Source organism: Syngnathus acus, chromosome 10 (assembly GCF_901709675.1).
Source record: "Syngnathus acus chromosome 10, fSynAcu1.2, whole genome shotgun sequence".
Taxonomy (NCBI): domain Eukaryota; kingdom Metazoa; phylum Chordata; class Actinopteri; order Syngnathiformes; family Syngnathidae; genus Syngnathus; species Syngnathus acus.
Window position 1 is genome coordinate 11,887,465 of NC_051095.1, and position 27,919 is coordinate 11,915,383.

Sequence of the window (27,919 nt, forward strand, 5' to 3'; positions counted from 1 at the left end):
CAACGCTGCGCAAATCTCCAATTGCTGGTTTGTGGGATGATGGAGAGTGTAGTCCAGGCTCGTACAGCACTTGATGCGATGGATCTCATACATGTAATTTATGGTGTGAACTGCAAGAGCCTCATACATGGCCGTGTCTCATACTTGATTATAGAGCTTATGGCTGCACTTAATACACCACTTCATATAAATTCTGATGAGGACATTTCATACTTGATTATTTGTCTCGCATATCCAGTATGAATACCCAAAGCGAATAAGAGCAAATAAGTCTTAAGTGGACGAAGGGAGCGCAACAACCATCAAGTACAAACAGACGTAAAAAATGACAGAAATGTTGAAGGGAAAAAAAAACAATCAGTCGTATCTTGTAAAAAAACTAAAGTAAAATCTTCAAGCTTTGAACCCTTGATAATAAGGACTTGCCTGGTACTATATTATATATCATGGTCCCATCTGAAGCCTGATTGATCAGCCTCATTATTGCTGTATTGCTGTCTCGTGCCGATACTTGCTGGTACCAACCTGCCTCAAGCTTGATGGACCTTCCTCATTCAAGGAGGAATTGTCTCTTACACAATCTACTTGGCTCCTACTCGACACTAAGGACTTGGCTCAAATGTGATGGAACCGTCTCATAAACTTGATCATGAGGAGCTGTCATATAACTAATTGGCCTGCCTCGTACCCGAGGTTGAAAACAGTCTCACATACATGCGTCGGACTTGTCGGATACTTGATGCTGCATCATCAATCAATTTAACGTTTAATTTAGAGTTTAATTCATTATTGTCATCCTCGTCCCTTGAGGGGAAATTTAACTCACACTCTAACGTATACTGTGTGTCGCACACCACACAGAACCAGATCACATACATGCAGTCATGCAAAGAAAGATTCAGATTAAAAGGGGCAAGCAAAGAGTGCTGTTCCACTTGAGCTAGGGTAAGGACGCCTTTTCCCGTACATCTTCATGACAGTGTTTAACGGTGTGGAAAACTGAATATGAGGGCCTGCCGCCTACTTGATTAGGAGGACCAACCTAATCCTGCACTGCTGCAGTACAGCCAAACTTGTGAGTGATGGAGCTACCTCCGTTCTTGCTGTTGTTGACCTCCTGCCAGCACTAGATAGTATGGATCAGAATCATACTTAATGGTGCATAGTGGTCCCATACTTGAGTATTTTTTCTAATGTACTATATTGTGGACCAACCTGATGTTGGATATTATGCAACTTGTGTAGGTATTGTGAAATTAAAAATGTCTTGTAAATTTGGCGCAACAAGGCTGAGGATGTTCACACCCCAATTTTCTTTGTAATAATGTGCTCTGTGCAGCCCAACTAGTAAAAAGACAGTGTTCTGATGAATGTTTTGTTTGTGGAATATGAAATCCATCTCAGCGGGCGGCCATTTTGCCACTTGCTGTCGACTGAAGATGACATCATGGTTAACAGGTGTCGGGTCTCACCAGTTTTCCGAAGCTGAGCCGTGATTTGTTGTGACCTGTGACCAATCGCAACTGTAATGTCATTTTCAGTCAGCAGCAAGTGGTAAGATGGCCGCCCCCTGAGATGGATCGAAACGGGTGAATTTTGCTGCTTAACTCATATTCCATAAACGCAATATTAATCAGAAAACCATCTTTAGACTATCCATCCATGCATTATCCGCACCGCTTGTCCCCACGGGCGTCGCCTGCGTGCTGGAGCCTATCCGAGCACCCATCGGGCAGCAGGCGGGGGACACCATGAACTGGCTGCCAGCCAATCGCAGATGTTTAGACTAATGGAGGAATATACAACAAATTATTGTCTAGATTTCTTTTGGGTTGACTTCTGCTTTTACAAGCCTGTAAAATTTGAATGAATAAACAAATTGCCAAGTATATATTGTAGAATAAGGCTCCAAAATTATGAAAAATAGAGCCCTATGCCCAGTTTTTGGACATTGGGGGTCTGCTGAATATGTTGAATATATATATATATATATATACTATATATATATATGCAATAGGTTGAATATATTGTAATTGTGTCTACCGGATGTGAGTGAACGCTGGCGGGACTTGTTGCCGCGGCTCTCCGGTCATTTCTTATGCTATTTTATGTCTGTACAGCGACCTTGAGTGCCTTGAAAGGCACCTTATAAATAAAATGTATTATTATTATTATTATTATTATTATTGCTGAATGCACTGAAAACAAGTCCCGCTCAACTCCAACTTTTCACTCAAATGTGTTAATATGCTCAAATATGCATCAGAGTGAGGCACAGGCTGAATAACATGCGGCTGTGTTTAATAAACAGTTACTAACTTTTCCCTGAAGTGTCTGAAGTGTTACATGGACTCACACATTACACAGAATCAAGTGAGGCAGTGATGTTTTGGCCGAGCCCGTCATCGGTTATTAGCTTCTATGAGTTCATTGTGGCCTAGCTAATGTAATACAGTGGTTAACTTTCGCTTAAGTGCCTCTGTTGTGTGGACCCACGTGCTTGGAACGTGGTCAGTCTCACTATCTTGCAAGCTGGCGTGTGTGGCGTAGGCCGTCAAATTCAATATTGTTTCGCTCTGTATGCAGCTTGTTGGTCCACACATTAGAGACATTGTAGGCTTGTAGCCCAAATAACACAAAACACGTACAGATTCCGGGATGACACTTATAGGGCAGTTTGCGAGCAAAGTGTATTCTGTAGTGGTTGCAGATCAATAGGTTGTTGGTACTTGCAATTACTTGCAATTACGGTGCATAGCCACCAATGGAATGACGCCGCTCAGGATGGGGCGGGTCAACTACGACTGAGAGCCCGAGTGGACTTGTGTACAACCACAGCTAAACGTGGATAACTTAGAAGCTGTTTAATGTTGATAGCTCAGCAGTTCACTACATACAGTAACTATTCAGTCTTTGCACGTTTTTAGCACTTAAAACAAATTAGTGGTTGTTGTTGTAGTAACAATAAGGGGGCGAGGGATTTCATAAGAAAAATGGGGAAAAAGCAAAATATGAAAATATATTGGGGGGAAAAGGGAAATATATTCACAAATCAGTGGGTAGCAAAGAGCACATACGCAAGGGTCGACTGTAGTTTTAAATATCATCATCAGTCACTTCTGAATGGCAAACATATTTTAGTTGTGCTTACACTGGTTCTTGCACCAACCTATACTACAATGTGAGTAGGGCTAATATTCTTAAACGGATTTGGAATAATATGCAGGACAAATGCAGTATCTCCATCCATTCATCCATCCATCCATCCATCCATCCATCCATCCATCCATCCATCGTCTATGACATTTTTAAGTGAGTGCAAGTGAGCTTTTGCACTTGGGCAAAAAATAGTGTGAGGTTATTTTGTTTTTTTGCTTCAAATCCTTTGTTGTTGAGTTTGGATATTTAATCTGTTATACCCGGCTTGAAATTAAAACATTATGAGCACATATTTTGCACGCATTTACCTCATTCAATAGCGTTTTTGTCAGTTCAGAAGTGCTGGTGCTGTGTGGCCCCTCAGTCACACTGATGAAAAATAGTGCCCCCTATAGTTACCCTATATTAGGCCACAGGCACTTATAACAAGTAAATTATAATAAAGTCTGCTCTTATTATATTTGTATAGAACTTGTAAAATGATTATGAGTCCACGCCCCAAACGTTCTCGTCATAGATTCGGTTTAACTATTTGATGATAAGGACCTGCATGATACTTAAGATGTCTTGTTCAGACTTGCTTCCCATTCGATGGCGCATGCTTGACGATTCACATTTAGTTCCGACCAGCCCAATACTTGATGTCGCGGTCCCGCCTTGTGGACGCAGCGCTGAGGCACCAAGATGCGCACCAGGCGTTCACAGTTTGGGAGGAGCTTGCCATATTCCGGCTTGTTTCTTACCACTGTCGGATGCAGACGCGCTTTGGAGAGGCGATATAAAGCGAAAGGTGAGTCTACGCACTTCGTGTGCTTTTAAACTTTTGACTGACGGCCGGTGGCACGAATCAATCCGGTAAAAGCGGCATTAGAAACTCTTTTGCATTGCTTGGTCAGCGTAACCTTAAATCAATTGTTTGTGGAAGGTGTAAATAATAATATTTTATTAAAAAAAAAAAAAAAAGTCCAGATGAGATTTCTGTCGCATTTTATTTGTGAATTAATTTGCACCTGTCGAACATGCGTAAAAGGACGTATTTGAAAACGTATTTGGATGGAGAGAAATTACGCATAGAATCTGATATGGGGGCATTTTAATAACATGAAATAACTGATAGCTGTATGCAGGGGCTTCGCTCCAGCAGGTGCATTGGACAGATCAGCACATTGTTTGGACATCAAGGTTGATGAGAGCAGATCAGAGAAGGATGTGTTAACACGCTGTCGCTGTTTGGAAAAGTGTTCGTGTCGCCTGCAGCTTGCCCGTTTTGATACAAACATAAGAGAGGACACACACAAGTTATTGGATGCTACATTTCCTCTTACGATTACATCATGAGTTTTAATATAAACAAGCAAATGTAGCGCACATGTGATAACCCAAATGGAAATAGCGATACAGTTTACCTTGCGTAATACAGCCTTATCAAAATGTCAACCAAGCTGCATGTTTCTCTGAAACAAACCAGAAATTATAAAGTGCTCCATAAAAGTAAACCAATCAGTAACATTGTTTTTTTGTGCTGTTCATTTTTATAATGATAAATGCTATTTCAATGCCCAAAATCTTTTTTTTTTTATTGCTGATCTAATGGTGCATTAGAATGACTGACATCATCATTGTTTCCTGTAGCCTATAAACTGGCGAGGCTGGTGTCAAAACATTAACAAGGCAGACAGTAGTGTAAAAAAATAACAAAGGTAACACTATACAGTGGCAGGTTTGTGCATACAAAACATCTCATTTTCACCTGATTATGTCGCGCTAAAGAGCTTATTTCATTTGGAGTGAAGGCAGCTGAAATTAAATGCAATTGCAGCAAGAGGCATGAGCGGTTTTATCATGCAGTTTTTTCAAACGAAAAAGAAAACTATATACTACATACAGTATATGTTGGATTAAGTGGTTATGCAATAGGGTTAGGGGGTGGGGGATTCAGAAAATATCCACCTTATTTACTTCATCATATCTGGATTGGAATGCTTGAGATTGTTTCATTTGAGAGCATTTTGCGTTGTGAGGGAAACAGCAATGGGATTCAGTTGGAAACAAACAGCATGAGAGATGTTTAGGTGACCCACATTCAAATCAACGAGGATTAGGTTCACTTACAGTTTGCGGAGTTTGAATCTGGAAGGCCACTGAGGGATTAGGACTAAAAATTGTCATTGTTTGTTCAGGATAAACACCCTGATGATTTGGATTGTGTCCTGAACATGAAGTCTTGAGTCATGCTGCAAGATTTCAGTGCAGTAAAAATGACAGTAATTGGTATGGAGGAACAAATATCCTTGCAGTGACTTCCCTTGTTGTCTTCTGTCCTTACCAGAAGCAAGGCGGGCCTGATTCCCTCTCAGGTGTTTGCATAACCTAAAGAAGGAATGAGCCCCCCAGGTACATCCAACAGCACAGGAGAATGGGAGCCTGATGAAACGGACATGTGGATTATTTCCAACGGAAGCATGGATTTAAACCATCATGGTTTCCACACGGACATAACCAAACACATCTGGGTGCAGATCACCCTCATCACAGCTTATTCCCTCATCATCCTGCTGGGGCTTCTCGGGAACGCGCTGGTCATCTACATAATCATCCGCTACAGGAATATGCGAACAGTCACCAACTTCTTCATTGCCAACTTGGCCCTTGCAGACTTGCTGGTGGACACTCTGTGCCTTCCCTTCACGCTGGTATACACCCTGCTGGATGAGTGGAAGTTCGGTGCCGTGCTGTGCCACATGGTGCCCTTCGCTCAGGCCTTGAGCGTGCACGTGTCCATCCTGACCCTGACCATCATCGCCTTGGAGCGTTACCGCTGCATCGTCTTCTACCTGGGCCAACGCCTCACGTGGCACTCCAGCTTCCTCATCATGGCTTTCACTTGGACTATCTCGGCGGTCCTGGCGGCACCCTTGGCCATCTTCAGAGAGTACCGCTACGAAGAGATCCCCTCCATTAATCTGCACTTTCCCGTATGCTCCGAGAAGTGGCCTCACGGGACCAGCAGGGACGGCGTCATCTATAGCCTCTCCATGCTGCTCCTACAGTACATTATCCCTCTAGCAATCATCAGCTATGCTTATATTTGCATCTGGGTCAAGCTGAAGAATCACATCAGCCCGTGTACTCGCAATGATGCCATCGCGCGCCGCCAAAAGACTACCAAGATGTTAGCTCTGGTGGTGGTGGTGTTTGCCATCTGCTGGCTGCCCTACCATGTCTTTCAGCTGGCCAGCGATCTGGACCTGGTTCTCATGTTCAAGGAGTATAAACTGATATACACCGTGTTCCATATTGTGGCTATGTGTTCCACCTTTGCTAACCCGCTCCTCTACGGCTGGATGAATAAAAACTACCGGAATGGATTCTTAATGGTCTTCCGCTGTGAGGATAAGCCGGATTCTTTCCACCCCGAGGGCTCCTTCAGGACTCGCTCTACGAGGCGGCTGACGCTCAACGGCCGTAACGGCGGACACCCGCCGACTGCTGTGTGAGATGCCGGAAGACATTTCCACATGTTGCAATTTTGCGGCACTCGCGGTACAAAGTAGGCATGGGCATTTCACCGACTTTACTTGATATTTTTTCAATAGGACTGGAGGATCAATCTCTCTCTGTGAATGTTCTGAACTCCTCTTTCCATGTCATCATTGTATCAAGCCGCCTGCAGGGGCATATTTGGGGTTCTGAGAGCCCGCCACATCAGTGCACTGCAAATAAATGTGAATATTAAAGTTGATCATAACTAAAGTATAAATCTGACAAAATTCTCCGATTTCCTCGAGTGGACATAATGCAAAATGCTCACATCTTTGTGGTAAAACCCGTTGCTTGTTCCTCTCCACTTCATCTCTGCTCTATCCTGACAGCGGCGCTGCCGCTACTGACAAGAGCGTCTAGTTCTCACGCTTGTCGGTTGTGCACATTTCGGTAGTCCTGATAAAAAACTGTTTTCCTTTGACTTCTTCTACGCTCCACTTGGATAATAATGCCATTTCATTTTGCCTCACTGCAGGCAAAATAGTTTGTTGTCCTGAATCAAATGTGTATGATAATAGTCCATTGCATGAGGGGGGCGGGTATTTGCTTTAAATCACAGAAAACATTCTGAGATGATGGGGGGAGGAATCTTTGGATCCATAATGGTAAATCCAGCCGTGGCTCACATTTTTCATAAGACTACAAACTAATTGCTATTGAATCAACAATGCCTTTACTTTTTTTTCTAGCGCATCAGTTTTTGAGATAGTTTCATTTTTTGGTTTTTAAGCTTAACTTGTAAAAGCCTGCACAATACCAATTTTACCACGTATAGCTGAATCTAACCCTTAGTTTGAATGTCACTGTTTAAACATTATTTATAGTTATTATTTCTGTTATTATATTATAAAAACCTGATGTGCTACAAAAAAAAACTGAAAAAAACACGGACATCAGCCCAAAAAATAATCTTGACATTCTTACGTCTATTGCTGATTTAAAAAGAAGAACATTTTGTAAAAATTTAGAGACCAGTATAAACGATTGCAAAACAATAGTCAGAATTCCTCACAATCAATTAATTGATGACTCGGTCGTTATGCCCATCCCTGGTACAAAGTCAGCCTTTTGACCTCAACGATCCAGCCGTGAATTTGTGTCTTGCTTTGTGTAAAGCAATTATTCCATTTGTGAATGTTCATAGTGAACCCAATGTATTCAAATGATGCTCATTCGTGTGTTCACTATTTGTGTAACCTGTACGTGTTTGTTATTAATGCAAATGACTTGTTGGTAAATAATGTCCACTTAATTATGAAGTCAGCTGCGTTTGTTGAATAATGCGTTCCTACTTCCTGTCTCGGAAGAAGCCGTGTTCTTGTGATTACAAGGCTAATTTTATTTTTCTAAAGACAATTTTTTTTTTATTTGCAGAATTTATTGCGGTGGCGTTTAGCGTGAACTGAGCGCCATTTGAAAACATCCACTAACAGTTGTTGCTGCATCTCTGCTTTTGGAAATTAATGAGGTTGACCTGAAGGCCCTCCAGCTCAGATGCATCAGCGTGGTTCCTTTTAACGAAAGTGAAAAACGGGATCATGTGAACGAAGTGCAACGAGGTGTCGAAGAGAATGTACCAGAGGGCTCTTAAAAGGGGTTTCGATTAAGAACCTCTATTCTTTTTTGACTATTAGCTGCTAAACTGCATGTGCTTTGCTGGTTGTGTTTTATCAACAACACACCTTCCAACTAAAAGCCAAACTGGCACTTTGAAAATGTGACACCTTGTCAAACATAAAGCTCTGCTGTGTCAAGGAAGTGTGTCGGTAAATAGAATGATGACAACACCTTGTGGACTTGGGCCTATGACCCCCATTCAAACAGGCAGTCAGAAAAGATGACTGTTTGCTGAGCTTAACAACTCCACCCATAAACTGCTTTTTGAACAATGCAAATAAAACATCTGAAAAACAAACAGAACAATTGTGGCTTAAAGTAAGTGTGTTTATATTTTCTTGTAAATAAAATGCCTCTCGCCTGAGTAGGGATGGCTATACACCCACATGATTCTTACTGTTATGTCACATTTGTGTCGCACAGTTCACTCTAAACAATCCTTGTTGTTATTTAAGAACCAGAGAGCTATTTTATTAGCTTAGTAGGCACAAACACACAAAAATTCTGATTACCATACTATCCGTCCATCCATTTTCTGTAACGCACATTTTATTTAGGCTAGGCAAGTCAGCTTTATATATTTTATACGAGGCACGCCCCCCCCCCCCCCCCCACACACACACACACACAAGCAAAGCCACAGCACTTAAAAACATTTACAAACACAACAGTTAATGAGATTCAGAGGGAAAATGGTGTAGTCTTAAGGGTGACAACAATCCACAATAATATACTGCAGCATTTTCTTTGATATTCTAAAAAATATTTATAAATTATTTTTATTATTATATCGTGGAGTTGTTTTTGAGTTGAGTTGTCCGATTCAAAACAATATGATGTTTCACCTTCACAACTTATTATACAGCTATTAAGGTGCAGAAAGAAAAGCTGCAACTTTGGGAGAATGCGCGCTCCTCCAGATTTGACAGGGAAGGCTCTCATTTCAGGGTGCGCTCAACCATAGTGCGTGCGTTTCATATGATAGAGCATAGTGCAGGCTTAAGTGGATGGGAGGATCTTATGAAGGTAAGTGAGCAGCTGTGAGACTTTAGGGCCTAAAGTTTAGGCAAATGTGAGAATGTGCCCCCTATGAGGAAAATCCATTTAGAAAATGGATGGATGAAATGCCAGTAAAGTTTGCAACCCTTAAATTGGCAAAACTTTTGCCCTTTAAAAAGGACAGCTAGGCAAAGTCATGCCTACAGCATGTGTAAAAGAAAAAATGAAATATGTGAAATGTGTTAACGGTTTATTCGATTTTTCTATTTCATAAAATATATAATTATTATATTGATTTAGTTAGTGCAGTCATACAAATAGTTATTTTAATCAATTGTTCAGTGTATAATTATTTTTGGGTGATACATTTCAATTAACCAATTCCAGGGAATAAACAACTCTTGATAATGTGACTGGTCATGGGCTAAAGTTTTTTTTTTTTTTTTAATAAAAATTCACAGATGACTTGCAATTTAAGTCATGCAGATGAAATACAGTCGCAACATTTTACCAGAAAAAACACTAATCAATTAAATCCAAATAAATGAACATAAAATAAAACATACTCTAAATTTGCCCATTGTTAAGTTGCAACGCCTAACTTCCTGTTAGTAAATGACCAAGTAGATGAATGTAAAGTTGTTGGATCACTATAAAATAGTGCAATCCTTTGCTACCCTCAAGTGGTCTAATGAAGATATCGCAGGTTCACGTTGACCAGAAATGACGTCACGGTGTGACCTTCCATTTCGTCCGTGTGGCTTTTTAGCGTTGGTCACACGGATAACTACAACCTGATGAGAGTTAGAAGAAACAAAATGAAAATACTTGTCCTATGAATATCTTTTCCATACAGGTGAGTACTTATACTTCTGTGATTATACGCTTGGTATGAGACCGCACGTCGTTCTCGAACAGTTCATTCATAATTTTCTGTATGCTAGGCTAGCGTGTGCTAACAACGCTAGGGTGCGTACGTGACACATGACAGCTACGATGTTCGAGAGAGAGAGAGCGAATGTATCTTATTCTTATTATTTTCTATGATGACATTCCTATGTAGGTGTTTTAACGCTGATCTTAAATGCTGTCATAATGTTTTGGGGGGAAGGCGAGTGGGCGAGGTGTAGTATAGCCATTTAATTATTCTCAAATGAGCCATAATTTCTTTTAGATGCTGGAACAGTTTTTAATTTCTTTCAATTCATTTCACGTTCTGTCTCCGCAGGTTGTTTCCATACCTAATAGGGGGAACAATGGTCAAGTATTTCTGCTGCGCAGGCTTGCTGAAAAGCTCCTGGGACCAAGTTTGCGTTGCTTTCTGGCAACGGTATCCAAACCCCTATAGGTGAGGTCAAAGTCTTGAGCAATTTCTTAAATTCACATTTTACATAGCAGAAAGCTGTATTTTTATTTATTTTTTTGTCTTGAAACATTTTCAGTTATTACTCTAAAAGATGTTGTATTTGTGAAGCTTATGGTGTGCTCAAGAAACGTTTTTGCTCTTGTTTTTGTTTCTCTTTTAAAAATGTATTAGTCATGAATTATCAAGTATCATCAATTTTGCTCATTTAAAATTAGAATTTAATTAAAATTAAAAACGCCTAACACTTTATTTTTATTAAAAAATAAAATGTAATTTATTTATTCCTGGTTATCTTGAATATTTAATGCAAATAGTCCTATCAGTGTGGTTTTTGTTTGCCTTTCAGTACCCACGTTCTGACTGAAGATATCATTTTCCGAGAGGTGACTCCAAGCAACTGCCTCATTTCCAGACGTCTTCTGACTAAAACAAGCCGCTCTCCACGCTGGATGGAGCGCTATCTTCCAAAACACATGGCCAGCTGCGCGTATATCGTGGAGGACTCAATTGTGGATCCTCAGAAAAGAACAATGACCACGCTGACCTGGAACATCAGCCACGCTCGTCTCATGGTATGACAACCAAAGAATTGGCACACTATCAATTAAGGTCACGGTTGGGTATACAGTACTATATTTATGGATTTAATCGGCCAGCGGATTCATCCTCTCATATGAGTTATTTTCAAAAATGCAAAGAATTTGCTTATTTTAAAAAAAAAAGCAACTGATTACTGTTTTTGTTGCTTTTATTTCATGTGGACACATGACAAAATAGAGTACAACTTCGACATTTGGAAATTCACCTCCCTAATAAAAAGTTAATTTTTGCTGATATGTTTCTCTTTTGTAAAGTTAAATCTTATAACTCGTCTCTTTGTTCGTGTAAATACAAAGGGACTCAAAAAGCTTTTTTTGATTCATTACATTTTTCTAATTAATTGGCCTATTAATTGGTTATCAGAATCTTACTCTGCCAAATAACAAAATCATCCCAAAAAAATCCTTATCAGTCAGGCACTATTTGTTTGTGAAGTTACCGGAAGCCTCTTGGTGCAGCCTCTCTGACCAGTTTTCTTCATCAGCCTTGTTTACATCCAACTGGAAACGACCTCACTTTGCCTATGCTCTTTTCTCTTTGTCCCCAGTCTGTGAAAGAGCGATGTGAATATCGAATAAACCTTGAGAATGGCAGCTGGACGGAGATAAATAGAGAGGCTTGGATCTCTTCCAATGTGTATGGGCTCTCGAGAGCTGTTCAGGTAAGTAAAGCAAACCGTACCAACTAACACAGAGAACAAGTTGTATCGCTCATATTCGCTTGCAGAATATTTGGCACTGATATACATAGTATGCCAAGATTTGAATGGCTAAAATGAAGCTGTCCGCGCTCTTAAATATTTGCTTGTCTCTATGCAGGAATTCGGCCTTTCCAGGTTTAAGAAGAGTGTTACTAAGACCATGAAGGGTTTTGAATACGTGCTGGCCAGAATGCAAGGTATGAAGCACATTTATTGGGCTGGTCTTACTTTTGGTACTATATTGTTAGTCATTGAGGAAAGATGGAAAAAAAGCAGTAAAGTTGCTGTACTGCTGAAGTCAAAATGTATTCTCAGAAGTACTTTTGTTTGCCGACTTGTCAGTCTTCTTTTTATCTAGCAGTGCATGGAAAACATTCGCACAAAGCACGAGTTGTGTAACGGTGTTCTAAAATGGGACAGTTTGATAAGAGGGGATCAAAATAGTCTCTGCTGAATACAAGTTGACAACCTTTTTACTAGTGTATTTCAGTAAACTGAAGTTGATTTATTTCAATAGTTCAATTCCAAAAGTGAAACTCATTGAACAGATTCATGAAACATAAACGATAATACTCTTTAGAAGGCTCAACAGAAAAATACAATAGTGATTAACATGTACTAGTCGAGAAGCCCTCCCCCCCATCACCCCCACACCTGATTCCCACTGTGTACCAAAACTCCCTGAAACTGATGACACGGTTCATTCTCATCTGAATTGTTTGTTGTGCAGGTGAAACACCATCAAAGAGTTTGGCAGAAGCGGCGACAGAGCGTGCAAGAGAGACAGCACTAGCAGCTAAAGAGAAAGCCAAAGACTTGGCCTCACAGGCGCATAAGAAACAATACGTGTGATGATTCCTTCAACTCGGATTTCGGGGACACTTTTGTCTTTAAACCCTCCTCAGTGCATTGATGCATTTTGTGGAGTTGATAAGATGCCTCTGTGAGGAAGCAACCCACCAATGCGGCAGGTGAACCACGTAAAAGTCTGAGCGTAACCTCCTCCAGCCCACCCGTACCTGCATCAGTCATCCTGATCATGTTCCTCTCCACATCAGGTCGCACACACACACACAAGTGCTTTAATGTGACAGAAAAGTGTTCCTGTCACCTTAATGCAACCTCCACATTCATGTTTGCATTTACTCTTGCTTTGTAATATACAGCTTGCTTTGGTCAACATTTCACAATTAAATGTATGATGCAGCTTTATCAAGTCCGATTTTTACCTCGTTTAATTTTTTTAAATGATTACATTAGCTAACAGATTCCACCTGCAAAAATCGATTATAATAAAGTCTTAGTAATACAGCAATCAAAGTATTAAGCATTGAAAGTGAGATTGTGAAAAGAAAACGAAGACAATGTGCGCAGAAAAAAAAAAGATGGTCTTGTAACAATAAATGAGCACCATATTTTTTCCTGTGTTCTTTTGTGTTGAGAAAATAAAGCCAAACTCTTTAAATATAGAAAATATTTATTCATAAAAAGCTTACAAAAATTGCTACATAATATTACTGGGCGGAGAGAGTCTGAATACATAAAACAGCATTAAAAAGGTAATAAGGCATTTTGCATATTCGTAAAGGTGAGGGCAAAATGTGCCTTCGGTTATTAAATATAGAGCAATATACTCGTACAGCAAAAATTATTACCTATAGAATTTGTTAATCGTGATCAAGAACCATGGCTGTGCAAGAATTGATGCTTTCCATCCACCAGGTATCAAAACTCTCACACTTCATAACAGACTAGATTGTGCAAATACACCAAATGAATCTCAGGCACAGTCACATAATTGTGCAATAATGGCCACCAAATTAGTCCTGTTACCTGTGTTTTCACTTCTGATATACTCACAACTCAAAAGGAGACGAAACAAGTGCAATGCAAGGTTGTTCATGTGCAATAAAAGAAAACAAGAAATGACACCGTGTATATTAAACCATAGCAGAGGTTAATGTTTAAGTGCAGGCCACATGTGGCCTTACTGTAATGCTTAAGAGAAACTTAACAAATAACTAGAGTAAATTTAGTTTAACGTTGAAGTCAGTGTAGGCATATTGAAGTCAAGAAAAGTCTTACTTTTGGGGGGATTTTTTTTCTTCTTCTTACAAATCCCTTAAAGAATTGTGTCTTCATGGCTTTGAATTTGCTTGGTACAGCCATCCGAGCCCAGTGATGTGAACTGCTCTTCAGTGCAAATAGACACAGCTCAGTCATAACCAAAATCATGATTATGCTTGTGGTGTAACATTCAAACAATGTTGTAAAACTGCCTTTGGGAAAAAAAAAGGGGGTTGTTCATTTGTGCAGTATCGTTGTCCGCACCCTGCTCATATTTGGAATGTTCTTTCTTCCTCCCCTCCGCCATGATGATGATGATGAGAATGATAATAGCTGCTGTCATAGCCAGGCTTTGTCCATAGTGGAGTAACAGTGATCAGCGGTGCTGCATCCAATGTGCGGCTCTTCAGAGTCCATGCAGTCAAAAACGATGCTTTCCACGTCCACCTCGACGTCCTCTGAAAGCAACAAACAATCGACATTTGAAGTTTAACCATACCTGCTGGTCAGATAGGCATATGCTGCAAGGGAGTTTTCCTCAGTACGATAAAACCGCAGAGGCAGAAATTTACACTTGGATAACCATTTTCGAGGCCACGGGAAAATATATGCACGCCAAATCTTAATGGTTATTGCCGCAAGATAAAACTAACCTCTGTCCGAGTCCGACCTCTCTGACGACATGGTGGAGCCTTGGCTGTCATTCCTCATCCGTTCGGCCCCTCGCTGCAGCTGCTCCAGACGCACCTGCAGTTCCCTCTGCTCCCAGCGCAAACGGCCCTTCAGCTGCACGGCGCGCTCATCCTGCTCCTGCAGCTTCTGTGATAAAATACGCACAAGGGCAGTGGAGATGTCAGCTGAAGTTCGGGGTCATCCGTCTCTGACAACTGAAATGAGCTGTCATTATGTGCACGAGCCTAGTCTGCCTTTACAAAAATGATTTCTTTTTTTTTTTTTTTTTTTAAACATTATCAGAGGTATTCCTTTAATGTATGTTGGACTTTGCAGAGGTGGAAGAATTCAATGTGTCACACAGAGTGACTTCCAATATTTCTTTTTAACTCTCACACTGTTAAAAAGAAAAGCAACGTATTACAAACATCTGCCAGTAGGCATTACAGAAATTTTATCATTAGATGAGAATTTATCATTTCTATTTTGCTACCTTGATGTGCAGTTGGGCCCGCCTGAGCAGGTTTAGTGTGGTGTTCCTCATTGAATCCGACGATAGAGGAACTTGCTTCTTGAGCTGCTCCAGGCACTGCCTTAGCTGTGCTCGTCTGCAAAGCACAGCGACAATTTGAATGACTGCAACTCATTCAAATGTGGATCATTATTCTCCCAAAACACAACCATATTAGTCACCTGATTTTCTCCAGCTCGTTGTGCACAGACCTGCATTTACAGCACGAGAAAGGTGTGTTAATGAAAACAAATTATTTTAATAAGTGCCACACTAAAAAGCACCACACCCTACTGTCAGCTGTGTGTTGTGGAATGCATTCACCTATTGCCACCAGCAGACATCTTCTTGCTCTTTTGTTTGCCTCTCTTATCAGGCAGAGTCGGACTGGGAGGCAGAAGTGAAGCGTAGCCATGTTCCGCTTCTGGAAAACACATTACAAATATGTCAAATTCACTCCATCCTTATGCAGCCCGAGGCCTAAACTGCTGACAGGCTTAGTTTACACATAGCCTCTCAGTATGATACCACCGCTGAACAATCTGCTGAAATTCCATAATGCAATGCACAATCTAATTTTGCATGAGTTGTACCGTTAGCGTGTGGGGTTACGACCACGTTGATTTATTTCACTTTCAAACTTGATTGAAAACAAACAATCGCTCACATTGAGACAATAATAGCTTCTACATTTTAGACATTCAATTTAGAAAGGATTGGGAGTCAACCAAAGAATATGCAAACCCAGCCAAGAGCAGCAAGTAGCAGAGGCAGAACAACCCACCACACTCTAAGGCAGGTAAGCTGTTTGATATTACACTTTAAATTGCTGCATTTGGTTATTCTTACAGACCGTGAAAAATTACATTACTTGTTTTTATTCCACATAAGCAAACAACCCAATTATTGATCCCCCCCACACACACACAATACTGCCCCCAGGTGTCCACAACAAGAACGGTTGAAAATAAACCAAAATAATCAAGGCCTGCTATTAAATAAAGCAATTAACTAAACAAATAACAATTAACTGCCATTTTTACTAATTAGCGCAATACAATTGCAGCGTATAAGTGTGATTTTGAGGTAAATGTGCGAAGGACATACAAAAAGGTTGATTCGATGGTCAAAATTTACAGGATTTCTGTCAGACACAGGTGGCAACCCTAGATAACGCGGAGCAGTACTTGTATTAAAACGAACGTATACGATTGTCTAAAATGGACAAAAAGACATACCCGTCGAGTCTGTCATCGGCATCAGCTGTATTTGATTTTGGCGCCATCACCCGCCTCAAAATGTCCACTGTTGCAAAGGCTAACATCGGAAATCTCTCACGTATTGCTTTAAAATCTGAAAATTGTAGTGCCGATTAATTAAACAGCGCAAAGTATTTACGTGGACTTGCACATCCGCCGTCATAATCGCGGAAAAGCGCTGAGCTTCATTTTGAAACTGGAGCAGATTGGCGCCTTTGAGTACAATGATGTGAGCAATATGTAGGTCACTGAGTCAAATGGAGAGCTCGTCCAAAATAGCTGAACATGCATAACCAATCAATTTGCATGTACAGTTGCCATGTCTCTTCCTTTCACCTTTATATTCTGTTTGCAGACCATAGTTGCACAAACTTCTCAATGCGTTTTATTGTTTTGACGATAAGCAACTTCGCCTGACGTTTGTGGTGAATAGACACTGACCTCGCTCTCTCCTCTCCAGGAACTCGGCAGCGCGAAGAAGCACCTGGATGTTGCAAATGGACCCGTCCATTCTGTTATTTCTTTATTTTGTTCAAAAGAACAAGCTAAGGGAGTCGGTCGCCGAAAGTGGGTGAAGCAGTTTCAGTCTGACTGACTGCAAGTAAGCTACGTCCTCAATTCAGTCACTGAGCCCCAACACTGGAGCTGCCTTCACGCTTCAGACTAAACTCGGACTTCTGAGTACTCAAACAAAAACAATGTCCGTATTAGTTCAGTATTGTCACAAAGAACTACATGAATGTTACGTATCGGATTTTCTAGACTTAATTTGGGCACACAAATACCAGTTTCTTAAATGTGTTCCTTAAAAAGACGCATTTTTCCTCTTTGGTAAAAATGAAATTGTGTATTTTATCAGCCGATAGTTAACCACAATCAGTTCTACTTTGGGGAACCATATCTTCAAACACACGCCTCGAGATAAGACTCTACAGAAAATCACATTTTATGGTGTGCCTTTTATTCAAAAAGTCTGCGATTGCACGATTTCCCAATGCCTTGAATGCATTCGGGGACGACGTAAAATTACAACGTCGCGCCCTCTCCACCGCCCTCCCCTTTTAAACAATAAGGCGTTACGTTTTGGTTTTGTTTTGTATCTATGTGTCAGACTGAGAAACAAACAAACAATGTGCTGTCACTGACAATATATTGTTCACTCCCTCGTGCATACTATAGTATAAATGTGTGTACACTATCAAACTCATAAGTAAAACAATGGTTCTGTGGCGGACATTATAGTTCCATATACAGGACCTCTTACGTAAACATTATTTTACGATGTGTATTTTTTTAAATAAACATTTTGAACGTTATGTTGTTGAATAAAGGAGACACTCGTCCTTAGACTAAAATATATGTATATTCAATATATTTGCCCAAGGTCCGATTTTGTGAATTTGAATATTGGAAATAACCTCTTGAATTTGGTTAAATGGCTAAATAAAACGGTTTGATGTAAAACCAAAACTTAGAACAAAATTCAATTTGATTGTGTAATACTAATATCTCATTTACTCTATTTTTTTTTTTAGTCATGACATGAGCCGATTGCCCTTACTAAATATGGCAGCGCTAGCTTCAATGCACTCGTAGACTTCAGTTGTATTTTCCTTATGAAGGCGAAGCCGCCAAGCCAGCAGTATCTGTAACCTATGAACTCCCAAGTGTGCTCGACCAGTCCTCCGCCATATTGACTGTTGTCTTGACTGGAGGAGAGAGAGAACATTTTGTGGACCGAGAATAAACGAAAGTGTGCTCTTGGAATTACCGAAACTGGTGCAAACTTGGCCAAAGCGTTTTGCGAACCCCATCGCAATGGCAAGGAAGAAAAGCAAGCAGCAAGGCGTCGCTCAGAAGGAGCTCGTACCCGCGCAGCAGACCGTACCGAAGAATCCCGTCTCTCCCGGCGATGCAACTGGCGGCGGCGGCGGAGGAGGTGCTGGAGTGGAGAGGCTGACCAGCACCAGCACCACCACCAAAGCGAACCAGGCAAGCTACTAACCCATTTCACAATGGGCTAATTCGACCACGTTTAACGCCTCCTCGCTCAGCCCACCATACTGTATGATTAATGAAAACAGTTCCTCCCGGATCGCCAAATCGACCATTACTGGGTTAAACGCTATAGCATAGATGAACACAATAATAGTGGATGGAACGTTAGGGGTCCAACATTTCAAGTAGCTGCACTCCACTGCCTGTCTGCTTGGCATGGTGGCCGTGCAAAGCCCATCGTGTGTGCCAGACAGGTGACATTGTGCTTCAGACAGGTCGTCCCGTTTGCAACATTTAGCACACAACAGCCCGACCGCCCCCTCTCATTTTAGCCACAAGGCTCGCCGTGCTATACCAAACGTGCTTTACCACCTTCACTTTGCGCACACTACAGGAAACGGTGGCTAACTATGCTACGAGCTAATCGGGCTAGCTAGCGCCGATGCATAACGGCTTTGTAACAATGTTGCAAACGCTCGACATTTCTGTCGAGTCCGGAGCACCCTCAACTCATGTTTTTAACCCTCCCTCAGGCGCTGGAATGCATGGTGCCAAAATGTAATGCAAAGCTGATGGGAAACTAGTAACCCCATGATAGAAATTCATGATGGCATGCTTTAGGCGAGACATCTGTCAACCCACTCACCTTATCTGGGTCCTCTGAACTTGACTGCTTGCTAGTAATGAGTAATTCCATTTAAAGCCACACATGGAAGCTGAAATAAGATTATACCCAGGTGCCACTAGAATAACCTTTTAACTATGTGGTACATGTGTATGCTATGTATCGTTATAGTCTCTAGATGAGTTCAGTGTTGAAGTGCAGTCCACGTTTTCATATTGTTTTCATATTCATATTGTATTCCTAATTTTTGTAAAAACCCTCACTTATAATAAATATTGATGAGGGAGTTGTAAGTACCGATACCAGTATCGGTATCAGGCCGATACCTGCTTTGTTTTAGGTGTCGCGTTCCCATGGTGGATACCAGCCGTGACTACTTAAGGCAAAGAAAATCCTGCACCGAATAACTCCTCCTGAGCAGTAGTTGGCTATGTACTCTGGCGTTCTGAAAAAATTGCCGATTTATCATCTGCGTCATTGTCTAAAGAAAATTTTACACATCAAAATTACGAGCGGTATCAGTACTCTATCAGTGAGTACTTAGAGTGAGGACTGGTATTGGTCTGAAGAAAAGTGGTAAATCAAACATCCTTGACAATGAATCTGATGTCGTTTATTGTAATTTAGATTAATCTATTGCTCATGTTTGTTGAAAAATACAGAGGACCTTGAAAAAATAATCGCATATTAAATCACAATCGCAATATTAAAGCGGGGAAATATTGTAATCTGATATTAGCCATAATTTCTCTTTAAGGTATTCATAACGCTCCAAATCAGTGATCGCACATTTGGTTGTAATTTCGGTTTGGGTCTTTCTGTGTAGAATTTACAATGTTCTGTCGATGCTCTCATGGGAGCGACAGACAGACAGGTAGACAGAGAGCGCATATAAAAGGCTCAGAGTAAAGGCTGCCACTCACAACGGCGCAGAAAAAAGGAAACCGATAAGTGCGACAAGATACAAGTCATCAAATAAAAAGCAACAAAGACGGTACGCTGTATCAAAGGAAAAATATATACACACTATGTAATATAATACACACACTTTTTTTTACTGGATTAAAAAAATGACCTTTGATTTCTAGTTGTAGTTAAATGTGCAGTCTTACTGGTTTCCAACGTCAGGCAGCACACCCTGTTATTTTAAGTTACGTCTTGCTAATCACCCAATAAACTGCGTTGCTGTCTAATTATGTGCTATTAATTCACTTTGGTATCCTTTTGCATCTGCAGCCAATGCATACCTGCTGCCTCCTGTGCCACCGTGAATTTAAGGACTGGGGAGCGAACTCTGTGAACGGGCTCCCAGGGGGACATGGCACCAAACTGGCCGACGCCGTGCCTGCACTCTCCCAAGCCTTATTGCGGGAGGCGCCGGGGCATAAACTGGCCGATTCGGTGCCCTCGCTGTCCCAGTCCCTGCTGGGAGAGGTGCCTCTGTGGATATGTCAGAGCTGCTGCAAGAGTGTGGAGGAGGAGGAGAGACGGAGCGCGCAGGAGCAGCCAACTGGGGTAAATAGAAGTGCAAGGAACTAGCTTGTATGTTTGGATCCTTTTTTTCTTACATTTTAATAGAGTGATAATGTGTTTACCAAGGTTATCTAGTCTCTATAGCTCTTATGTGTTTGTCACTTTTTTTTAATTCCTACAAGATTTGCTAAAGTCATCATTAATGACTGTTCAACCTCCAACCACAACCCCCCCCCCCCCCCCCAAAAATGTTCAGTGGTTGAATTCCAAATGATACTAATTTTCAGGTTCTGCAGTGAATCTCGTCTTGTCTGACTACTAAATTGTCTCGGTATACTGCAACTTTTGAACATTTTTGGAAGTGTCTGAAGTTTTTTTTGGTCGCATTTCCTTGGCAGTTACAACTGCTAAAAATAGTTGAATGGGATGACTGTTGCAGAGATCTCCTTTCATGATTCAGAAACATTATTGTTTGTGCGAATAATGACATGTTGAACTCGTATAGTTCCTTCCATATGCACTGATCGAGTTAATAACAATTTGATTTAGTTTCAACACCTACTTATGAAATACAAGGCCTGTGATTCAATCATTCTGTGTGTGTTTTCTTATTGCAGGTACCATTGTCACACTCTTCCTCATGTAATTTCCAGGGCTGCGGGAATGGTTACCCGGAGCAAAGTACTGTGGACTGTGACCCGAGTACCTACATGTCAGCCTACAAAATCTGGAGTCTGTGGAACTCAGTCGACCCCAACGAAGGGGAGCACTGCAGCCACAACGCTTCCTTACACCTACAGCAAGGTCTGTCGTCCTCACGCTTTCATATCTCAGGCCTCAGGTCCGTTCTGTGAAGTTCATTCAGCGACTGCGTACAAACTCTTACTTGCGTACAAATTCTTACTTGCATAATCGTTTCAAGCTACAAATATTCTGCCTCTGTTGTGGCTCTCTTGCTCACTGTTAACTGCTCGATGACATATAGACAGCAATTATCTGTGCTAATTAGCCCTCTACGGAGCTAGTAACTGTTTCCAATCAATGTAGAGGTGAAAGCAAGGGGAACATCGAAAAACTTGGAACGCTGCCATGGAAACAGAAGTTCAGAATATAAACAGAGTGATTCTCCCATCCAATTAACAAATAACATTTACAGTTTCAATTTAGTTTCGCAATTTAGCAGCTCAGTGGCCTTGTGGTATGAGTGTCCGCCCTGAGACTGGGAGGTCGTGGGTTCGATCCCCGGCCAAGTCATACCAAAAGACTATAAAATGGAATCCGATGCCTCCCTGCTTGACACTCAGCATTAAGGGTTGGATTGGGGATGCTGTGAGGAGCTGCGCCCCACAGTCATTATTAATGCGCAATGTATAGCTTCTACTATGGAAGCTCGTCTGAGGACGACCGAGAAAGAATTTTCAAAATACTCTCATCTTTACACGTGCCAACATTTGCAATTGTCATTGAGTGTTCCCTGAGAAAATTAAGCAAATGTCAATGTGCTGTCAAATCTTGTAATCATCATTAAAATGTAAAGAAAAGAAAGTCTTTCGCCACACGTACGATATACATCAGCCCACACGTGAAGTCGGGTTTTTTTCTTTTTTTGCTCCGGGCAACGTATCCTTAGCAGAGGGAAGAACATTTATATAATAGTTGCATATGACAAAAGAGCAGCGCTGTAAAAATAAATATCAAGTAGGGAAAAAAGTACACCATCTCTTAAGTCCTCTCCGTTTATCCTTATTGTGAGTTTGCTATATATATATTTTTTTTGTCCTTCCAACATGCAGGTTTAACTATGGGATCGGCCTGTCATGAGAAACGAGGACTCCACAAAGCACCTGGGAAATCTGCTAAAACGTCGGTAGCCAAAGTGTGCCCCTACAGTCACCCGATGGCCCAGAACACCAGTGGTTCCACGCCCGGGACCCCCCTCTCTACCTCAACTGACCTTTGCAAGACCACCCCTAAGCATTTCAAGAACGTGTGCCGTCGACCAACACCACAAGGTGTGTGGAGTGCTTCTTATTGCACTTGGGAGTCGCTCTTCACTGAATTTTACTCCCAAGTCGAAAGGATGATCACAGAAGTCAGATTTGTTTCATGATTAGGTGGCTTTTTCATTCAAATCATTAAAACTATAGCGTCACAGTACACTTTCCAATCAAGATTAAGTGTAAGTTTTGTTTACACTGGCTTTGTGTTTTTACATATCTGTGCCAAGATTGTCACAGATGGGTATCATTACATGTTCATCATTTGTCATAACGTTTTTTATTTTTTGTTCATACATCTTAAATACTAAGCGTTCTTTTCAAAGTTGTGTGACATTTGGGCATGTTAAAAGGGAATTACGACAGAGTCAGACCCTCAAACCGCCCTGCAGTATTTACACCATGTTTGTATTTGACAATGTTGTTTATGAAGATGGCACACACAACCATGCCAATTAATCTGGTTAACGTTTTTTTAATCAGACGCAAGTAAGCTTTTCTAAGATATATATCTTTTTTTGTGGGTGATCCTGAATCGGCACTTGTTTACATCATAAGAATAATGTAGTTACAATAATATATATATAATATACCTATATCTGATTTCTAGTGTTTGTGCTGTGATTGTGACATGATACCTGATTCTTCCAGGTGAAGCCTTCCCCACAAGCGATCATCCTCAACACACAGACTTGTCGGTCCCCCCCAATAGTCCCACGGGCCTGTCTTCCCAGCATTCCTCCCTCCTGCCCCCAAAGCCAAATTCGGGACAGCACAACCACGTAACGTCTTCATCTACGGCTGGTGTCGCAGGCCACACCCCTTTCTGCCCTTTGGTACCAAACCTCCATGGATCCACAACTAAAAAGGCTTCTCCCAGTCCAGAGAGCCCAACATTAGTTCACAAGCCCAGTCCGTGCAAAAACTCCCACATTCCTGCTGTGAACACACAACATGGCAAAACGGGCTCGTCAGCGGCAGGCTGTAACCACCCTTGCAACGGACACAGTACGGGAACGACCGCCTCTTCAAATGTGGGAAGCTTGTCAACTGGGGCCTGCAGGTCAGTCCCTAAGAAGTAACCATCAAAGTTGATTAACATGATTGATTGATGACTGAGTTTGTTGTCTTTCTTTTTTTTTTCCCCTTCAGGGACCAGGGATGTAAGGGCCACAAAATGACTAATGGGACTGTGTGTGAGCCGTCGCTAGAGTTAGAGGAAGTGGAGGATGAAGACAGCAGCTCTGAGAGGAGTTCCTGTGCCTCCTCTTCCACTAACCAGAAGGACGGAAAGTACTGCGACTGCTGTTACTGCGAGTTCTTTGGACACAATGCGGTACAATTCATTTTTTGCCACCCTCTGTTTAGTAGGGCCAAGATGATTAAATCAGCCAAATTACCTATTTTAAAATAAGCAAGATTCAAAAGTGATGCCAATTCTTTTTAACACACTAACATATTACAACATAGGACAAAGATGATTATATTCACCCCCCCTCCCCAAATTGGACGACTTCTTCAACTTTTTCTCTCTGTTGTTCAACAAATCCCAAAGGGAGAAACTATTGAGAAACAGTCAAATGTTATTTTCGTATTTGGCTTAATATTTTATTTATTCGTATAGTCTAGATAAGTTCGGTGATTAAAAAGCGCCATCCGCATTCATTAGTCAAACAATCCATGTCATCCGCTCCCTATTGTTTTGCGCAGGGGTTTTAGATTCTTTGTTTAAATTCTCACAAAGAGTGAAAAGCACATTATGGAATCTCTCTTTGGTCACAGCCTCCAGCCGCTCCAACCAGTCGAAACTACGCCGAGATCCGAGAGAAGCTCCGGTCGCGACTCACTCGACGCAAGGAGGAGCTGCCTCAGCGCCAGGACTCAGAACTGACAATGTCTGGTGCCATCGACAACAGGGATGTGGATGAATTGCTGGACTTCATCAACAGCTCTGAGCCCAAACCTGTAAACAGTGCCAAAGCAGCCAAAAGAGCTCGGCACAAACAAAAAAAGAAGGTATGCCGGCCATCAAACTTATTTTTAGTTGCTTTCCTGATACTGAATGGAATGTATTCACATGAAATTTGGTCAGGTTCACAAAAGGTAAAAAAAAAAAAAACAACAACCTCAAACGCTCAGTGTTGTGTTTTCATTTCAGTAAAAATGTCCCATTGGTTTGCAGGCTTCTTTGGTCATTTACTCGTCAAGTATTTGCCACAATGCTTTTGGTGACTTGGAATATACATCAGCATTTGCTAGTTAGTTTTTTTAATTTATGAGGCATAGATTTTTTTCAGTAAATTTTGGTCTTATTCCAAATTACACCCTTTTGGCGGAGTAATTTTATTTGTATTTAACGGTTTTACAAACAAAGGCCGATGCACCAAATGCTAGACGTCATTTAAAATGCGTGCCGATAACAATAAGCATCTGACTTATTTTCAATTGGACACAAAATAAACAAGATCATGAATTTGATCAACGTAATACTTTCAGGACTTGAGTTCAGCGTTATAGATGATTTACCATCACGCCACGTGCGTTTCAGGAGAAAGCTCTGCAGGGCAACGCGGGTGCTGCAGGCAGCGAACCCGCTTCCAATCCATCCGAGTGCATGGACGAGCCCCTGCCCGACACCGCCGAGACGTCACGCTTATTGGATTGGCCCCAGCTGGAACTCGAGCGGGTCAACAGTTTTCTCACCAGTCGGCTGGAAGAGATCAAAAACACCATCAAAGACTCGATTCGAGCCTCGTTTAGCATGTACGACCTCAATCTGGATGTCAACGACTTCCCGAAAAAGGCGGCCACACTGGAGAGCAACCATTTACTGTCCCATCTGAACGGCTCCTCTGACATGCAGCAGATAGAAATCGACCTGGTCCCTCTTTCCCTGGGAAACTATAAGAACCCTCTGGAGCTGGTGAATGGTTGGGAGGACACAAACACGGCGCCAAATACGACCTCCGCACCCACCGCAGCCACAGGGACCACGAGCGGGTCCAAGGATATCCAGGGCTCGAACACTGCACCCGGTCTCTCCAAGCTCATCCGAGTCAACTCCCCTGGAAAAATGCTCTTCCTCCAGGTCTTGCCAGAGGAACCGACTCAAGTGACACCGAAATCGAAGGAGGACAGCTCAGATCCTAAGAACAGCACAGCTGGGAATGGCGGTACAAAGTCAAAGAAGAGTAAAAAACAGCAGCAACAGCAAAAACAGGAGCCAACGTTTTCAGAGCACAATTCCAAAGTCACTGAGTCAAGGGTGGCGGAAATCATTTGTAATGGCTCAAAAGCTGCTCTCAAACAGCTTCAGCAAGCAGCCGACAGCCAGCGAAACGGCCTGAAGAAAGCCGAGGAGAGCAGGTCATCCAAAAACGCAGCAGCCAATGGAGCGAGCATTGCCCCCCCGAACGCACACAAGGGTAAAGGTGACAGCGAGGTGCGAGCGGGCCGATGTGAGCAGGATACCGAACGCAAGGCTCATCCCGGCATTCCGGCAAACGGGCATCATCAGACGCAATCCAAGGGGAAGAATAAGAAGAACAAGAGCAAGGGTGAAAAATCCGCTAGTGCTATTGGTGCGGGCGAATCTTGATATTTATGTCAATGTCAAATTATGTATTTGTGTGCATGCCTTCAAGCCATAAATTCTAATTCTCTTTATTTAATCTTTAGATGACGTCTTTCTTCCGAAAGATGTGGATCCTACGTCAATGGATGAAATTGATCGGGAAGTAGAATACTTTAAGAGGTAAATAGAGCACATCAGCAAACACCAATACATCAGAACCTACAAAGCCGACTGAAAATCAACCGGTGCTTGACTTCATCCCTTTCCATCAATTGCAAATTGATCAAGTAATATTTTAAATGGATGGTATAAGGACCGTACGAAGCTAAATGACTAGTGCGTAAATCTTAGCCTTCACACAGTCATCCACAAGTTAAACAAGAGTGTGGCCAGACACAGTAGGAGAATAAATGGATGCTTTATTCTTATCCATCCAATTTGCATTGCATCAAAATGACTTACTCAAGCCACCTAATATCGTCATCTGCGTATCGCTTCTTTTTTAATAAAATGTCAACAGACTTTGATGTGTGTGGAGCAAACGAACCCCTTCAACTGTCCAACAATATTCCTGACCTAAATTAATGTAACAAAGGACCCCTTCAGCTGTCTAAAAACACTTTCTATACAACACTCTTTCAGGGTTGACGCTATTCCATAATTCTGGACTCCAATGTCAGCGTGAAATCGAGATTTAGGGGTAATCTATTCCAGGGTCTTACTGCTAACTAGTATCCTACAGTACTTGTGCTAACTACATACAAAAAGATTTGCAATTTGTCACTCATACACTACATAAAGATAATCTTTTCAGGATATGAGAGGATTGGCCCAAGGCTGAGTTTGATGGGAAGGGGGTTGCTCAAATTTTGTTTATTTGTGTGTACCGTGCTTAAACAGAAGTCTCATGAGATTTGATCACGTCAAAGGCATGCCATGCATGCTGACGATGATGTTGGTTCCACATTCAAGTTTTTCCAGAAATGTTGGCTGAACTCCAGATTGCACAATTTAGGAAGCATTCAATTTGGGAGGTTTCCCTGGATTAAGAGTTATTTGAAAATGTCCACTTTGTTTCCCTCTGCCATTCTCCCCATATCTAAATGCCTGTCGTCTTTCTAGGTTCTGTCTTGATTCGGCAAAACAAACGCGCCGGAAGGTAGCGGTGAACTGGTCCAACTTCAGCCTCAAAAAAGTTCCCTCCAATGCAGCTCAATAACTGACGAGAGCCGGAAGCTAAAATGCCACACCACAAACTCTTTCAATAGAGCTGTGTTTGGCCCCATTTTCTTCTTGTTGACTAGAGGGACCTTATTCACAACTCATTCAAAACACTGACGTTCAACCTGTGGCTCGTCAGCCAGGGATCAATACAAGGCCAGCTCTACCCTTTTTTGCTGTCATGGCAAACTTCACTCCAACATGGAAATATGAGTGTGTATGTCCACTGCATTCATGTGCTGACGTATGGAGTATGTTAACATTTACCCTACAGGAAATAAATGTTTTTTTTTTATCAGAATCCCGACATTTTAACTGTGTTAAACTTCTGAGCTTTAATTCTGGTGCTCCCCCCTGATGTTGTCACATTCAGCATGTTTGACAAATGTCTTCAATGTTTACTTACAAGCAAAACACATCGAAAAAGTTGCACCTTGTGTAACCTATACTGTTATCTGAGTATGAATTGAGGGTAAGCAAAATGTGTTCATATACACAAGCACTTTTAGTTAACCTTTGTCTCACAAAGTCCATCCCA

General features: G+C 41.6%; 4 protein-coding genes across 7 annotated transcripts; 3 read left to right on the plus strand and 1 right to left on the minus strand.

Moving 5' to 3' along the window:
* The first annotated feature begins 3,803 nt into the window (after positions 1 to 3,803).
* npy7r (neuropeptide Y receptor Y7) lies at positions 3,804 to 6,916 on the plus strand. Its single transcript, XM_037262468.1, has 2 exons — positions 3,804 to 3,949; positions 5,489 to 6,916. The coding sequence occupies exon 2, from the start codon at positions 5,541 to 5,543 to the stop codon at positions 6,654 to 6,656; it is 1,116 nt and encodes a 371-aa protein (XP_037118363.1). The 5' UTR covers positions 3,804 to 3,949; positions 5,489 to 5,540; the 3' UTR covers positions 6,657 to 6,916.
* Positions 6,917 to 10,019: 3,103 nt separating this feature from the next.
* Positions 10,020 to 13,206, plus strand: prelid1a (PRELI domain containing 1a). The gene is made up of 6 exons (XM_037262102.1): positions 10,020 to 10,174; positions 10,547 to 10,666; positions 11,031 to 11,256; positions 11,832 to 11,945; positions 12,103 to 12,181; positions 12,715 to 13,206. The coding sequence occupies exons 2-6, from the start codon at positions 10,575 to 10,577 to the stop codon at positions 12,834 to 12,836; spliced, it is 633 nt and encodes a 210-aa protein (XP_037117997.1). The 5' UTR covers positions 10,020 to 10,174; positions 10,547 to 10,574; the 3' UTR covers positions 12,837 to 13,206.
* Positions 13,207 to 13,441: 235 nt separating this feature from the next.
* mxd3 (MAX dimerization protein 3) lies at positions 13,442 to 17,138 on the minus strand. Of its 2 annotated transcripts, XM_037262104.1 has the most exons (7): positions 16,935 to 17,098; positions 16,473 to 16,587; positions 15,559 to 15,658; positions 15,417 to 15,446; positions 15,217 to 15,331; positions 14,705 to 14,870; positions 13,442 to 14,509 (listed from the first exon to the last, which is right to left on the minus strand). In XM_037262104.1, exons 2-7 carry the CDS (start codon positions 16,492 to 16,494, stop codon positions 14,391 to 14,393), a joined length of 552 nt encoding a protein of 183 aa, XP_037117999.1. In that variant the 5' UTR covers positions 16,495 to 16,587; positions 16,935 to 17,098; the 3' UTR covers positions 13,442 to 14,390. The 2 variants fall into 2 exon arrangements, with proteins under 2 accessions (XP_037117999.1, XP_037117998.1); XM_037262103.1 differs by lacking the exon at positions 16,473 to 16,587 and having other exon boundaries at positions 16,935 to 17,138.
* A 1,021-nt stretch (positions 17,139 to 18,159) lies between these two features.
* fam193b (family with sequence similarity 193 member B) lies at positions 18,160 to 27,693 on the plus strand. 3 transcript variants are annotated; one of them, XM_037261689.1, is made up of 10 exons: positions 18,160 to 18,485; positions 20,353 to 20,631; positions 21,207 to 21,393; positions 22,383 to 22,601; positions 23,238 to 23,649; positions 23,739 to 23,922; positions 24,369 to 24,602; positions 25,135 to 26,167; positions 26,265 to 26,340; positions 27,283 to 27,693. In XM_037261689.1, exons 1-10 carry the CDS (start codon positions 18,312 to 18,314, stop codon positions 27,377 to 27,379), a joined length of 2,895 nt encoding a protein of 964 aa, XP_037117584.1. In that variant the 5' UTR covers positions 18,160 to 18,311; the 3' UTR covers positions 27,380 to 27,693. The 3 variants fall into 3 exon arrangements, with proteins under 3 accessions (XP_037117584.1, XP_037117585.1, XP_037117586.1); XM_037261690.1 differs by having other exon boundaries at positions 25,135 to 26,143; XM_037261691.1 differs by having other exon boundaries at positions 21,243 to 21,393.
* Positions 27,694 to 27,919: the final 226 nt, after the last annotated feature.

Bases quoted from the DNA above. Each gene is read 5' to 3' on its own strand.
- npy7r (XM_037262468.1), top strand. From the start codon at position 5,541: ATGAGCCCCCCAGGTACATCCAACAGCACAGGAGAATGGGAGCCTGAT.
- prelid1a (XM_037262102.1), top strand. From the start codon at position 10,575: ATGGTCAAGTATTTCTGCTGCGCAGGCTTGCTGAAAAGCTCCTGGGAC. The intron at 10,667-11,030 runs GTGAGGTCAAAG...TTTGCCTTTCAG, and splicing joins CGGTATCCAAACCCCTATAG to TACCCACGTTCTGACTGAAG. The intron at 12,182-12,714 runs GTATGAAGCACA...TTTGTTGTGCAG, and splicing joins CGTGCTGGCCAGAATGCAAG to GTGAAACACCATCAAAGAGT.
- mxd3 (XM_037262103.1), bottom strand. From the start codon at position 17,004: ATGGACGGGTCCATTTGCAACATCCAGGTGCTTCTTCGCGCTGCCGAG. The intron at 14,871-15,216 runs GTAGCAAAATAG...ATTTTATCACAG, and splicing joins GGGCCCAACTGCACATCAAG to AAGCTGCAGGAGCAGGATGA. The intron at 14,510-14,704 runs GTTAGTTTTATC...TGTTGCTTTCAG, and splicing joins GAGGTCGGACTCGGACAGAG to AGGACGTCGAGGTGGACGTG.
- fam193b (XM_037261689.1), top strand. From the start codon at position 18,312: ATGGCAAGGAAGAAAAGCAAGCAGCAAGGCGTCGCTCAGAAGGAGCTC. The intron at 23,923-24,368 runs GTACAATTCATT...CTTTGGTCACAG, and splicing joins AGTTCTTTGGACACAATGCG to CCTCCAGCCGCTCCAACCAG. The intron at 26,168-26,264 runs GTGCGGGCGAAT...TTTAATCTTTAG, and splicing joins AAAATCCGCTAGTGCTATTG to ATGACGTCTTTCTTCCGAAA.